This window comes from Aedes aegypti, chromosome 2 (genome assembly GCF_002204515.2).
Source record: "Aedes aegypti strain LVP_AGWG chromosome 2, AaegL5.0 Primary Assembly, whole genome shotgun sequence".
NCBI classification, from domain to species: domain Eukaryota; kingdom Metazoa; phylum Arthropoda; class Insecta; order Diptera; family Culicidae; genus Aedes; species Aedes aegypti.
Window position 1 is genome coordinate 241,894,389 of NC_035108.1, and position 16,538 is coordinate 241,910,926.

The window sequence follows — 16,538 nt, forward strand, 5'->3', positions numbered from 1 at the left end:
GATTCGGAAAGATAGATTAGGCTACCTGGAAACACGTAAATGTTAATCCTCGCACTGTTGTGAACCACATTGGTGGGAAAAGCTCGCTTACCATACACAGCATCAACGTGCTGGCTCCAAAAGCTGATGAAAAACTATGCCTTTGTTTTAATAATTTATTTGTAAAAAACTATCAAATATTGAAAATACATTCTACCAATTCACAATTGTTCATAAAACTGCCAACACTGCTTACAAAGAATACAGAAGTTAAAAATCAAAATTTTCAGCAAAGTAGGAATGATTTCCATGTAAAAATGCCATTTCTTCCGTGTAAAATTCCAATTTATAAGCCTAATATTCCAAATTTGCTGTAAGTTACTCAAATTGAATCATCAGAAAACTTCAATTTGTTTTACCGATTGCGTTCGGTAAATCGAAACATATGATAATCATTGCTATTTATTTTTATTTAAGTGGCTTTACGCCCCTGGTGAGTTTGCCACTAGGAAAGTGAAACATAACACTGAGGAACACGATTTTGTCTCAAGCACCAAAATACCGCTATTTACTTAATTAAGGGTTGCTGAATTCATTGCCATTTACAGATATATGATAGCACGTCTAGTTTTTGAGATATTGGCTGTTGAAAATGCTAAATTTGACTATTTCAGCCAACTTGCATGCAAGTTTTCCAGCTTGTATGGCAATTTATTTGCTTAATTTGCCTCAGAACTCAAACTTCATGTGTATAACAATACTTATCATCAATGTTCAAAATACTTCCGATGCTCAAAACTTATTTTTTGTTGGTTTAGAAAAGTATTGTATTTTGCCATACAAGAGAAACGAAGAATTTCGTATGGCAACTGCAAGTATGTTGAAACAATCGATTTAACCTCAATTTAATCGTAAAATTTCGATCAAATTATATCTGAAATGAAAGTTAAAGTCCTATTTTGCATGCTTGGTGGATTAGATCATATTATTTTTTGATAAATCATTATTTAAATTTTATGTAAACATCAATGAAACCAATGTTTTGTACAACTTTGGCGACCTGTAGCTAAAAATTGTGACGTGCTGGAACATTTCTGAGAACGGCATTAGATTCAGCAACCCCAAATCTACTAGAGACACATAATTTGATTCTTGAGACACGCAAAAATGTCATTTTTGTTACGCTGTGTAATTGTTAAAACTCACTGGTCGAACGGAATGAGTAAAGCTAATTATATACCTCTAATTATCAACATGATAGCAAAACGACAATTTTTCAGTGAATGTTGGTCAAAATCGTTATAACAAGGCTGGTAGCGGTCAGACAGTAAAATAGTGACAGTAGTGACCAAAATTATCAAAAAATGACTTCAAAACTACAGGTATTAGTCATAAAGATATGTAGATATATGTAATGTAGATAATTGCAGTAATTTGATATATTTCTTTACAGTCATCTGTATGGGATTAGACTTGATTGCCATAAATGGTCAACAAAATGGAGCCGGCCTTCTGATACCTGATACCAAGCTAATAGGTTACTATTTTAAATTTCTGATTTCAATAAACCTCTTAGTTTATCAAGTACATGATCTCCAAAAACAAACTCGTGATAGAATATTTAGTAAATTTCCTTTTAAAGATGAATTTACTAACAAAAATTTATCGAAGATTTTTAAGTAAAACGCTTTTTCTTAAAAATAAAACGAATTACTTGAGGCATTTTTTTTTTTGTTTTTGCAAATCTGTGGAATAATTCGAGGGAAAATTTTCGGCTGTAGACAACATCGTACGAATTAAAAAAAAATCATGGAAGAATTTCAGAACATTCCGAAAAAAGTCCTATCAGAATCCAAAATTCAAAACTAAGTAAAAAATAGACACGATTGGAAAGTTCAGCGCCCACCGGCTGACGAACGAGAACGGCCTACGACTGATAGATTTTGCCGCCTCCAAGCACATGGCCATTTGCAGCACCTACTTCCAGCACAGCAATACACCTGGAGATCACCACTACAGACGGAATCACAAATCGACCACGTTTTGATCGATTGACGGCACTTCTCCGATATTACCGACGTCAGAACCTATCGTGGCGCTAACATTGACTCTGATCACTATCTAGTAATGGTGAAACTGCGCCAAAACTATCCGTCATCAACAATGTACGGTATCGACGCCCGCCTCGGTACAACCTAGCGCGACTGGCCCAACCGAACGACTGGCCGTATACGCGCAGCATCTCAAGGTAGCGTTGCCGGAAGAGGGTGAGCTTGACGAAGCCCCTCTTGAGGACTGCTGGAGCAACATAAAAGCAGTCATCAACAACGCAACCGAGAGCATCGTCGGGTACGTGGAAAGGAGGACATGTAACGATTGGTTCGACGAAGAATGCAGGCAGGTTTTGAAGGAGAAGGATGCAGCGCGGGCTGCAATGCTGCAGCAGGGAACGCGACAAAACGTGGAGCGATATAAAAGAAAACGAAAGCAGCTAACCCGTCTATTCCGGGACAAAAAGCGCCGCCTGAAAGAAGCGGAATGTGAAGAAATGGAACAGCTGCATCGTTCACAAGAAACGCGAAAGTTCTACGACAAGCTTAACGCATCCCGAAAAGGCTTCGTGCCGCGAGCCGAAATGTGTAGGGATAAGGACGAAAGCATCTTGACGGACGGACGTGAGGTGATTGAAAAGAGGAAGCAGCACTACGATGAACACCTGAATGGCACGGATAACACAGGTGCCGAGGGTCACGACAGCGGAGGAAGTGACTGTCAGCATGGCGGATGAAGGAAACCAACCTGCCCCTACATTGAGGGAAGTTAAGGATGCCATCAACCAGCTCAAGAATAACAAGGCCGCTGGTAAGGATGGTATTGGAGCTGAACTCATCAAAATAGGCCCGAAGAGGTTGGCCGCCTGTCTGCACCGGCTGATTGTCAGAATCTGGGAAACGGAACAGCTGCCGGAGGAGTGGAAGCAAGGGGTCATATGCCTCATCTACAAGAAGGGCGACAAACTGAAATGTGGAAACTATCGTGCGATCACTATCCTGAATGCCGCCTACAAAGTGCTATCCCAGATTATCTTCCGTCGTCTATCACCAATAACAAATGAGTTTGTGGGAAGTTATCAAGCTGGTTTCATCAACGGCCGCTCGACAACGGACCAAATCTTCACTGTACGGAAAATCCTCCAGAAATGCCGTGAATACCAAGTCCCAACGCATCACCTGTTCATCGATTTCAAGCGGCTTATAATAGCATCGACCGCGAAGAGCTATGGAAAATCATGGAGAGCTGAAATTTTCAGGAAGTCTTCCTCTAATCCAAAGGAATAATCCTGAGGGATGCCACATGGAATAAAACAACTTTAGTTTTCTCCCATACTGAGCTGGGAATTGGAATTGGAATTGGAATGTTTCCAACTATGTTCCTTATGATCATGAACGACACCCAACTGGGACTGTACTTGCCTTTACCAACATGGCAATATTAAGTTCTGCATCTCTGTCCAAACATGTTTTATGCCGAATAAATATACATCGTTAAAGGACTGAACATGTCAACTAACGTTTTGATAGCGGCACAGCAGAAAAAAAATAATTGAAAAGATTTCGCGTAACAAAAACGACATATTTTACCATGTACTACTGCTTCAAAAAAATCCTGAGTGTCGCCGAAACTCCCTGAGAATTCCAGGTTTTTTCCAGATTGAAAAAAAAAATATCTAATAATTCCAGATTTTCCAGGTTTTTTTTCAGGTAGTAGACACCCTCAGGGTATTCCTGTGGCCCCTATTGGAGCTAGTAGCGTGGAATGCTCAAGGATTTCCTGGAGCATGTTTTGGAGGAATTGCTTTGAAACTCGCTAGAGAAATTTTTGGACCAATTTATGAAAAAAAGAGGAGAAAGAATTCATAAAGATATTTCTGGAGGAATCTCTGTAGGAGTCCTTGAAAGTTTTCCAAAAGAAAGCTGTGGAGAAATCACTACAAGAATTCCTGATGTTTTTTTTTCGAGGAATCTAAAAAGAAATTCCAGAAGAACCTATGGAATAGTCGTGTAAGAGTCTCAGAAGGTTTCTTTGGAGCGTCTAGAATTTTACATTTTTTATTTTTTTAGAGACCTTTATTTATAAACAGAAACTTTTTAGAGAGCTGCATTAACCGGCAGCTTCATTTTTAGAGCTAAAAATATATTCATATCGCGATAACTTTTTTGTTTCTAAATATTTTTGCACCATCTTTTACAAGATCTCAAAAATCTCTTCTAGTTTGAGAATTAGTTTCGGTATTAATCATTGGTGATCTAGTTGTAAAGATATTCCGATGTTCCTTGGGGGACCGACATTCTCTATATGAAATGTCTTTGGCGGTCATTTCCCAGCCAACAAATATATTCACATAACTGAGGCTTCAAGCGAATAAAGCGAACAATTATTCGGTAAAAACAGATTGTATAAAATGCACACATTCCCTCTATTCGCACAAATCTGGAGGCTATATACGTACATTCCAGAGAATTTATCATGGTCAATACAATTCCAGACAATTTGATGTGGCGTTCACTATAATTTCATGTATGATTGTGTATTGCAGTTTATATGACTTAATTTTTACAAACAAATAAAATAAAAACAAATAAAATATACAATACGAGCCTTGAATCACTAACCCGTAGAATACTAGCCTGATACTCTACCACTATACCGCGCAGTCGTTGTTACATAATTTGGTCTTTAAGCAAATATAAATGAAACACTGTAGAGCATCGTATGTGAGTGTTACCAATCTTAATTGTCATTTGGCAAATGACCAAACCAGTGCAACACTGAAGGTTTCATGTTAACGTTTGCAGTTGGAACGAAGTGTAGCAATTTGTTATAGACATCGTACGAAAATACTGATGCAAAGTGATTTTATCGTTTTTCTGTTGAACGGTGATGTTCATTTAATCGGTAATTTAAAAACTATGTAAATGAATTCCACCTTTTCTGTTTATGTTGGGTTCTTGCCTTGTATAACTTTATTTCTACATCAGATGAACTCATATGTAATCTCACATTGATGATTATAATAAAGTCATACCAAGTAAAATATAAATCATAATGGAATGGCAGTATGAAGTTATATATTTGGTCAGATTAAATTGGAATTCTATAAGATGCAAATTCAAGTCAGATGAAAATGATGGCTCCATTAACGATTTCAATCAATTAAATTTTGCATCATATCCAATTCCAACGAAAATTGTACATTTATACAATTTGAAATGAACATCTTTATATGATCTCTGGTTTGCTGGGTTTGTTTTTGGCCAGGTACCGAAGAAGGTAAAAATTCTGTAGCCTGAGATATTTACGTGGGTTATGGCTACGCGTCGGTCCCCCAAGGAATTTTGGAATATCTTCGGATCCATGTGACCAATGATCAATATCGACACATATTCTAAAACTAGAAGAGTTTTCTGAAAGCTTGTGAGAAAATGGTGCAAAAATATCGAGAAACAAAAAAGTTGTCGCGATTTGAATATTTTTTTAGTGATAAAAAATTAAGCTGCCGGTAGAGGGGTTAAAATAGTGACCAAGACCCTAAAAAAGATCTGCTACCAGCCCTGTATCAAATACCTTCAACCCAATTTCGAAGTAAGTTTATTTGAAACCATCCGGCTGCAATTGAAATCTTATGGATACTTGATATGAAGCTAACGATTACGGATCGACCAAGGTAAGCCCGGCCTTGCCTTTTTGTTAATGTTATCAATTCCTTAAAAGGATGATGTGTTTAAGGTTGTTGATACATTATCTTTTAAGAAAAACGATTGTGATGTGCGAAAACGATGTTTTTTTTTTTCAAGAGAACAAGCGTATGACGTTGCATACCATAATACCCCTCATGAGCTAACAAGCCACCAGCTGAAATACACCTCGTGCTTTGAGAACCGCTGACCCTCATTAGCAGATGAACATGTGGCCAGGTTCGAGCCGTGAACGGCAAAACTGGTGCATACCTCCCTCGAGTAACGTGGATTAGCTTAACGCTGCCAGCGCCGCGAGATTGAAATTTTGTTGCTCATTTTTCCTCCCATTCTACACACGCATATTTTTAGAGGACGGGACCCCGAACCGAATAATCCATCAAAAGGCGAAGCAACAAGAACAACTTTTTAATGATAATACTCTCACCCCCTCGCGCTACCTAACCCTCCCCCCGTTAGCTACCTCCCCTCACCCCTTCTCACGGTGTACGGTCGTTGTTCTACGAATTTGATTCGGTCGTTTGCTTCTTCTGGGTCTTTCGGAATCTTCCTCCTCCTCGGCAACTGAACTGGCCGTCCCGAGGTTGCCGAGCAGAGCAGAAAGAAAACTTCGAAAACGATTTAGAGCCACTTCCTTCGGCACGGTGCTCCCCAGTCTGTTTTTATCAGAAAAATTTCTCCGTCAAAACTGTGCTCTCCAGTCAATTTCTATAGCTTAAATACATGTTTGGACAAAATTTCTAAAAAAAATTTAGGTTTCTTTCCAAACTTACGTCTCTTACGTCTTTTTGATGGTATAAGTCCACAAATTTTAAGAGAAGAGATGGGTATTTACGAGGTTTTTCATTTGCCGTTATTATCAGAAGAAACGTACCATCAAACATTGGTTCAAAGTTTGTTTTTATAAGTATTCTTTACTTCTGGGAAGAATTTCTAGTTGATAGACCAACAATATTCTGCGTTACACCAGTTTCAAGCCGTAACTGACTAAACATCTATTTCAAATTTAAAAAGGCGCCAATAATAAGAAGAAAATTATGATGAAAAGAATTCTTCATCACAGCCGGTGTCAACTAAAAAATTAGTTGCGGTAGAATTTTTGGACTACCTAGATTTCTGCTGGATTTGTTGACAGCATGGTTATGTTATGCATATTCTGAATCTAAATAAATAAATAAAAATTGAACCAGAACACAAAATTTAAAAAAAATCGTGCCCTGCAACTATTTTTAGAACGCGTTTGAAGTTAGTATGGAAATCACTTTTCAATCACCCCTCGGCAAATTTTACTTCGGGACGAGCTTTAATTATGTAAATTGAAGTGTCATTGAGTCTACTAATAGATTTTTTAAGCGTAATAAAATTATGTTATACCTAGAAAATTGTTCTCTTTGTACATTTATTTATTTATTTATTTTATTAGAGAGGCTTTAAACCCTATGGTTCATTCACCTCTGATTCTTTGTACATTGGTCATCACTAAACAATCCAATTCACATTTTACATAATACATTTCGAAAAACTCATATTTTTACTTCTGTTTTCCAATTTAAACTTTGGATGGTTTGAAACTGAAAGTGTCGGCGTTCTTTTCATAGACTGATTATTTTGAATAATGTTCCATGAATCAAATCACTTATCAAATTGAATCTATATGATGTGAATCTCAAATCCTTTTTAGGGGTCATGCACAAATTATTTCACGTTCCAATAGGGGGTCAGGCATAACGTGACAAGCCTTACGAAAATTTTGAAGGATTCATAAAAAAAACGTGACCAAGAGAAAGGGGGTTAGGCAGATTAAATCCCAATTTAATGTGACATAATTTGTGGACTAACCCCTGCTAATAGAAGCGTTTCCTGTGATAACCAATGAGATGCAGATCTCTAATAATAATGAATATCACACAAACATTCCCTAATTGCTCAAGGACCGTAACATAAAAATAAAACAGACGTGCTCTATTGTGTATTTAAAAAAATCTTTTAATGGTTTGTCACCAGAGGTGTCGACATGCTTTATATCCAGTCTTCATAAATTTTGTTACATAAACCGCATCACTTACCAAGTTGAATCCAGATCGTGTAGCTTCTGAATCCTTCCCACTAACAAAAACTTCCTCTCGTAGCAAAAAATGCCACACCAACATTCCTTCCCTTCCCCGTTGAACGAAATAACGTGACGGGCGTCGTTGTTGACTTCATAATATTTGAAATTCTCAAAATTGTACACTGAAGGTAATTATATTTATTTATTATTTATTTTCCTAATTCATCTGACATAAGTCTCAATGAATGTTACTGTACTAATTTAAACAAATCTAGCTCTCATCGAATCTAAAATTTTTCGTCTGAACACTGTTGACGACATTCCAAAATCAAATAGGTACGCTACATCGTTGAATGCTCTCATTACGGAAGACAATGGTTCGTTGTACCCGAAAAGCGAACGGTGGAACTGTGGAGCAAGCATCCTTTCCAGACTCCTGCGTTGAATCCTGTTTGGAGCGTTCAGAGCTAGCTTTGCTAGGAGATTCGGACAGTCTATCTCTCCGTTCAATACCTTGGCGGCTGTAACAGCTTGTTGGGTGATTCGACGTTGTTCAAGGGTTTCCAACCCAAGCAAGCAACACCGGTCAGCGTATGGTGGAAGATTTGAACGGTCCCTCCACGGAAGCAACCGTAGAGCATAGCGCACGAACCGTTTTTGAATACGTTCAATCCTGTCAATCCAGTTCGCCTGATACGGACACCATACAATGGAAGAGGATTCCAAAATTGAACGAACAAGCGAGGTGTAGAGTGCTTTCAAACAATGGACATTAGTAAAATTTTTGGTCGTCCGCATAACAAACCCCAGCTGTCGATTTGCTCGATCAATGATTTCCGAACGATGATCGTTGAAGGTGAGTCTAGAGTCGAGTAATACACCCAAATCTCTTATGTGGCTAACACGCTGAATTGTTGTATCGCCAATTGTGTAGTCCATACGAAGTGGTACTGCGGAGCGGTGGAAGGTGATCACGGAACACTTATTGATGCTGAGCGTCATGCGATTTAGTTCACACCAACGGACGAAAGTGTTCAATAACGACTGCAGCCGTTCGCAGTCTGCTAGGCTTTCAACGACGACATATATTTTCAGGTCATCGGCATATATCAACTTACACCCGACACCCAGTAGAGCCGCAACATCGTTGAAGTAGAGTGCGAAGAGAAGCGGTCCAAGATTACTCCCTTGCGGTACGCCAGATAAGTTTTTAAACCAAGCGGAAGTATACGATCCAATCTTGACGCAGAGCTTCCTGTCGCAGAGGTACGATTCCAACCACTCTACCATAGCGGTCGACGCACCCATCCTAGCTAATTTGTGCAATAGGATACGATGATCGATTTTGTCAAAGGCGGCCTTCAAATCGGTGTAAACGGCATCTACTTGTTTCCCATCCTCTAGCTGGTTGATGCAACTTGAGGTAAAACGAAGAAGATTTGTTGTTACTGACCTGCCAGGGTAAAAACCATGCTGGTCGCTGGAGATGAACGCTTTTGTTTTGGCAAAAAGGTAATCATTGATGACTGTCTCAAACAGTTTGGAGCCAGCGCATAATGAAGTTATTCCTCGGTAGTTCCGAACATCGCTTTTGTCACCGGTTTTGTAGACTGGGAACATGAAGGATTTTTTCCACTTAGCAGGAAATTGCTTTTGCTGTAGCGAGAGGTTGAAGATGTAACACAACGGAACGGTTAGGACGTCGATGCATTTCTTGAAGACGATAACAGGAATCCCATCGGGCCCAGGAGTGATAGACGATTTCATTTTCTTCGCAGCTTTTCGTAGGACTTGATCAGTAACGAGTGGCAAACCAATGTCGCATACGCATAAGCTATTTTAAAGCTCCATTTATTCGTTCCTTATGCAATTTAGATTACTCTGGTCAATCACGGAGTAGCTACTACGAATTGTACGGTCATCAATACTCATGCTCAATTGGCTCAATTATGCCTCATAGTCAGAGCATGTAAGCCTTAAAAAAATCAGTTAATTAATATCAATCTTCAAAGCTTGTAATCACAGTTTGTCATTGAACACGTTCAATGGCGATTGACAGCATTCAAATGCTACTCAAAGTTAATATTTTTGGCGATTACGACGCCTTGAATAGGGCAAAAATCCCATTTGCAGGGGAACGTGCCACTTGAGCTGGCAAACTGATCCGTATTTTTAGTGTAGTGCAAGTCGTATTGTTCAATTACTATTGAGGGACAATACTTTTGACACAGCTTTTGCATGGTCTTTTCAGAATAATCTGAAGAAATCAATTTAATTACTAAGGTCGCACTATTTAGACATTTTTCGCCAACCATCAGATCGTTGATTCAGAGAGAATTCGATGCGAATATTGTTCACTACATTTTCCATTGTTATTTCTCTGTATTCAAATCATTCAATGTGATTTCTTACTCGTCGAGTGGCTTACTAAACTACACGTTCATAATCGATTTTATTCTATTGAAACTGTCAAAAAAATGAAAAAAAATATGAGCATTTAGGCTTATTTTCGATTTTCAAGCAGGCATTGGCCTTTTTATAGGTTAACTTAAATTTTGTTAGCGTGCCTTGGCCCAAGGCAAGGCCCTTTTGCTTTTCAGCGAATGAGCTAGAGACAATTATTGGCCTCTCACTATGACAGTTTGCGAAATTTTCTGATTGTGGGTTCTCTTGGTGGAAAGAGATCTGATCATTGGTCGTTTTAAGCAGGGAGCAATGAATGATTTAAAAAAAAATTGTTATTGGCCGTTATGAAAATCTGGTTTATAACAGTAAGTTTTATGATTGTGTTGCCAATGTTAAATGCATAAATTGTGGGTGTTGGGAGATGCTATCGAATGGTATCAAAACCCAATTAGTGTACAATTTGATTTTTGGCCCTTTTACAGCAAGATTTCACACAGAATTACCTCGAAGAAGACACACCCCTTATAATTGATTAATTTTCTGAGAGAAGCAAAACAACAATACTGATATTGGATCATGCATCGGAATCCAAGCGTCTACCTCGCACTGATGTTAAACTATCTCCAGTAAACTACGAATATTCTGAGGCTTATGTTTAACCACAAGAGCATTTGAATGAAGGAGTGTGTAGATCCCTAATCCATTTTAATTTATTGTATCAAGTTTAGCCTCGACTGGACTCCAAGTCTTTCAACGATCAACAAGATAATGTTAAGGTGATTATAGAACGAAGCCACATCTCAAATTTTCAAGAGCACAAGACTTGAGAACCAAACAGCGCTCTACGTTGAAAATCTATCCCATTGGTCACCACCAGCTAGCAAGCAATTTGATTGGTTTTCAACGCGAACTGTTGTCAGATACTTTCGTCTTGTGTCCAATATCTACACAGATTTAAAAACTAGAAGAGTTTTTTGAGAAATTTTTAAAAAATGGTGCACAGTTCGAACGAAACGTTTAAATTTCTGAGACTTATAATGCACATAATTGGAGCGTGGAATGTCATGGATATTTACATGATATGTCATGTAAACTTCAATTATATGTCATGTAATCCAGCAGGATTCTGTGTGATTACATGACATATAACACATTTTTACATGATTTCAGACATAAATTTACATGACGTCATGTTTACATCGCGTAAATGAAGTTTACATGACGTTTAATATTCATTATTTTTAACTGTGTGCAACAATATCGAAAACAACGAATTAATTTTATTTTGTGGTAAAAATATTATAATACAACGCATTGATGAGGCAACAGAATATTGCAACGATTTTTGTCTAAAACGGAGAACACTTTTATTCCAACATTGGATATTATATTTAACCTATCAGTACTATACCAGAGAGGAAGCTTCAGAATCACTTTCAAAATTTTAGTTTTAATATTATGCAGAGCTTTCTTCCTGGTATTACAACAGCTAGACCATATTGGTATAGCATACAACATTACCGGCCTGAACATTTGTTTGAAGATCGAAAGCTTGTCCTTAAGACAAAGTTTTGATTTTTTGTTAATAAGTAAGTGGATAAAGACATTTTATATATTTGTTACATTTCTCTTGAATGCCCTCAATGTGATTTCTGGAAGTTAATTTTTTAAAGCCCGAATGCGAAAATGACTTTGGCAAGGAAAGCTCTTTGTTAATAACTGTGGAAGTGCTCATAAGAACACTAAGCTGAAAAGCAGGCTCTGTCCTAGTAAGGACGTAATGCCAAGAAGAAGAAGAAGAAAGAGAAAAAGGGAATATTATAAGTTGAGATTTTGAAGCATTAGGAGAAATCTTCCATTTTGACAAGTATGGAGAAAAAATATCGATACTTTTTTGCAATTCACTACAGATGACATGCAGGCGGAGAGACCTGTGCCATTCGCAAACAAAGATTTTTACTTTCCAGAGGTAACTCAGGTAAGTCAGTTTTAAAAATATTGTATATAGGTCTCAAAATGCTCTTACGGGAAGTCTTATCCCGGACTTTGTGCAAATCTTGCGCAAGACTTTAGATTTTTTCTAGGATTTGGTCTCGAGAACAGGATTTTGTTCTCATAATCTTCTAATGGAAAATTCAAAAAAAATCCTATTCAGTATTCTGTCAGAAATTGGGTGTGGGAAACCCCTTAGGTTCATGTAAGATTTATGTCTCAAATTTAATGATATATTGGATAGGATTCTACGAGAATCCTTAACGTTTTGTAAAAATCCTTCCCAAGTTTTGTTTTTTGTAAACATTATGTTCAGAACTCTGTTGCATGTTTTACGCGATTCCTTCTCAGGACTCTACAAAAAAAATCCCAAAATTGTTTAAAATGTATGTCCATGATCCCATAACAATCAGAGGCGACTCGTAACCTCACTTTTTACCTGTTCTACGCATCTAAAAATGCTTTTTTCGACCAATTGAGATCATAAAGCAAATAGTAAATGACTGAAATCTTGCTTTCTAGCAAATCTTCACTTGAAAGATGCAAACTGGTTGCATAAAGCCAAGAATTTCTATTCGTGGAACAGGTAGATTTGAGGTTAGGGAATCGCCACTGATAACAATATAACCTATATTTCAGTGAGATTGATTTTAACCCAATTATGCTTCTGGTTGCAGCATATGTTCAAGCTTAAAAGAAATTCGTTTTTTAACAAATAGTCAAGTGTCTTGTCTTGGAGACGAACCAGCCACAGGCTGAAAGTCTCGATAATAAAGATAATAATAAATAAGTGTCTTGTCAATGTCGGATTCCGAACTGTTTTTGATTTTTTTTACAATAGTCCTCACTTTTTCGAACCAATTCACCAATAATCAGTGGGTATCGTACTTTCGTGCTGTGCGTACATACATTCTCTCCGCTCTTGGTAGTTTTTAAAACTACCTAAAGTAATAAAACAGTACTTCAGTATTGTTTTTCTACTATTGATCCCTTTACGATCCTTCTTGGACTAGTGCCTTAGATTTTTAGTTAGACCCGTTAGCGGAACTATAATTTTGTATGGGACGTTTCATGGCATTTTCAATAGCCTACTTGACGGCGAGACGAAGTTTGCCGGGCCCGTTACCACTAGTATGAAATAAATACAGAAAAGTGCTAAATATTTTAGCGATTACACCTCAACAAAGCATAACTACACATTCGGTTGATCTATTCTTTTCAAAATCAATGTAGTTGTAAAGAACACCTCACCTCACCTTGCAGTATCGGACATATAAAATGCACCAAAGCCGTTTTTCCATACAAAATGGTCAACTTATAATTATATCTCCGCCGTTTCTCAACCGATTCATTTCATTTTTTTCTGTGACGAAATACAAATTTCCTCAATTATCGAAATCTATTGTAAAAGTCGTGTGAAAACTAATGATTCAAATTGTTTAGTGTTCGCTAAATTGCTTTAAGATGATACGGAAACATTCCCAAAATTTGCTAAATCGTTCGCGCGTGATAAAACTTCATCAAAATTTATGTTGTCTCGATAAAAGTCAAGGTGTTCATTTTAGCACGACTTCCCGTAGGTGGCGAATTCAAGAACCGAAATTAAAAACGTGGCGAATGCTGGTGCAAGTGGTCCAGTATTCGCCACCCCCATTTTTAATACAAAAACAAAGTTTCTGGTTGGTTTTCATATTTTTCTTGCTGAGTATAAATTAAAAGCTTTCGTTTAATGTATTGACAGTAACCAAAGGTCTTTTGATATATGTATAAACAAAATTTTCTCTTAGGGTGGCCAAAACTGGTACCCCTCCCCTATCACTTTTCGTCTTGGTGCATTTTTTATGTCAAAATTCAACCTATTTGTAACTTTTGAACCAATAGTTTTCAAATCAAAATTTGAGGTAATTTGTAGTTCATCACAGAAAAAATGAGAAGAATCGGTTGAGTAACGGCGGAGATATAGCTCTTTGAAATTGATAATTTTGTATGGGAAAATGACTTTATATGTCCGATACTGTATATTTTTTTCTGATAGGTAATAACGGCAGATAAAAATCACTGGAAATATAAATCATTTTCATAGAATTTGTTGACTTATAATCATTAAAAGATCGTAAATTCAAAACGGACTTAAGGTGAAACATTTCGGAATCCAAAGATGGCCGTCACAATGGCCGACTTGTGCCCCTACTCACGTTTTCTAAGGCACAAAACTGGAGAAATACCCGGTCAACCAGTCAGTGATTTTCGATAACGATCGATATAGATTCGTTTTGAACCGTTAGCGATCACCATCGTTGGTTAAAGATCTATAAAGAATTATGAAGATTGGTTGGTCGGGTAGTGGGCAAACGTTTCTGATCTTCTTATTTTAAGCTTTTTGCTAGTGCACAAAGCCAAAATAAAAAGTGCACTGTTGTTGGATGCTTTCTTCGCGAGATTTGTCCCCTTGAAGTTTCAGTGCAATCTTAGTAGTTGATTCCAAACTGTGTCACCTTAACGTTTTTTATAAAATGTTTCCAGAAATGCAGTTAAATCACAAAAAAATCGACTGAAAAGCTCAAATTCGATGCGAAATTTGTATTCTTCTGATAATAACGGTCTGGGGAGGACCGTGAACTCTGGGTTCTTCAAGAAGCCACTGGCCAGACCGTAGACCAGCCGGTACAAGCAGGCAGGCGAACCAGAAGCAAACCCCGCGAAACTCGTGGAACAATTATTATTAATTTTCAAACCCTTGCACTCGGTTGGTACCACGGAGTACCGTTCGTTCGTTCGGTTCTCTGTCTCTCGCGCGCACACACAAATACACACACACGCGCTTACGACCCCGAGAGTCCCGGGAATGACCCCTGTTTCTGTATTAGATTTTCCTCTACGGTATTACGGTTGGGACATACCTTGGACGTGACATCCGAAACTTCCCGCATAATCCGCTCGAATTCGGCCGTCTCCTCCGCCTGCTTCTGGTTGTGAAGGGCGATCTTCTCGCTGAACTTCCTCGGATTGGCCATCGTGGATTCCTTGAATGGATGACTTTTCTTCTTTCAGACAGGAACTTCTTTCACTTGATGATCCCTAAGCGCTGTTCTCACTTATGCTTGGGGAAACTCTTAATCACTTTCCCAATTAGCAATGCGATTAATTCTTTTAATCACTTTCTAGCATACAAGAATCATTCCGCACTGAATCCGATGAATGACCCTTCCTTCTTTATTTTGATCCGGAATCGATGTCGAAACTTGTGTCCCCTTCTCCCGCCGCCCCTTCAATTCCACCACCGCCCGTGTGTTAGGTTTCTGTTTTTCCTTGGATTTTCCCCTTCTACGCAAAATCTTCACTGCCTAATAGAAAAAAGCCACTTTTCCTTCACCACAAAAAAAGACAAGACACATCTTTTCTTCCCATCAGCAAACCGAAAAATTATTGCTCCTCTCCTCATTTGAGGCCAGAAGATAAGTCGCTGCAAAAATCTGCACCACCGTCGTCGTCGTTTTTCCTCTTTTCTATTTTCCCCCAAAAAAGAAAAATCCTCCCACCGAACGAACGAATTGACCAGCGAATGGACAGGAGGAAAAAATAACTCCACAGAAAATTTTCTACACTGCCACCATCCGTCAGTTTTTCCGTCCGTCTTTCCTTGAGATTTGGGGTCCGTCTTTTCCGCTTCTTCTACTCCTTCAAGGAACGTTTCTAGGGCACTGTTACCGCAATCCGGAATATTCCTTCCGAAACGGAAAAATCGCGTGGAAATTTTCGCCAGAAAACTACTTTTTTTCTTTTCTTTTCTTCAATCGCCACTTTTTCCCTTCACGACGTTATTTACGTATCACTCGCTGATGTATGATTTTTTCTCCTTTGCTCGCTGCTGCTGACTGCTTCTACTTCTACTTGTGTGACCGAAAACTGAATCTCCGAGCTGAATCGCAGCAGGCGCCGTTGTTTCACCACTACCAACACGTGGTGGCACAGATAATGCGTGAAGACTTTTGACTGATGGATACACAATTGAGTTTTTCTGTTGGCTAGTTGGATGTCAAAGGTTGAGAAAACGACGATTTTCAAATTGATCAAATGCGAATGTTATGTAACGTACACTTTAAGTATCTCTCACATTACATTCAGATTTGCTTTATTTTAACGATTCGAAAAACCCATTAAGCAACATTATTTTATCAAAATTCCTATCTGTTCAGATCTGTGGTGTTTCGTTCGGTCACGAACACAAGCGTTCTGTCAAACACACGCAATGTAGCTTCCGCATGTGTACCGTAAGAGGAAAGAGTAACGAATGCATCAATAATGAAGATCGGCTCGTTATCTCTTTCTCTGTTACTCTAACGGTTCTCCACAAG

General features: G+C 38.2%; 1 protein-coding gene across 7 annotated transcripts in view; it reads right to left on the reverse strand.

Moving 5' to 3' along the window:
• LOC5571158 (myb-like protein AA) overlaps window positions 1-16,538 on the reverse strand; it is a 101,712-nt gene that overhangs the window by 75,176 nt on the left and 9,998 nt on the right. For 2 of the 7 annotated variants that reach the window (XM_021844616.1, XM_021844614.1), the window contains exon 1: window positions 15,084-16,081. The exons of 1 other annotated variant lie outside the window; for it this stretch is intronic. In XM_021844616.1, the coding sequence (XP_021700308.1) occupies window positions 15,084-15,197 (114 nt within the window). In that variant the 5' untranslated portion in view covers window positions 15,198-16,081. Of the gene's footprint in view, window positions 1-15,083; window positions 16,084-16,538 lie in introns of those variants that run through there. 4 more of the 7 variants (XM_021844611.1, XM_021844612.1, XM_021844613.1 and 1 more) reach the window with 4 other exon arrangements.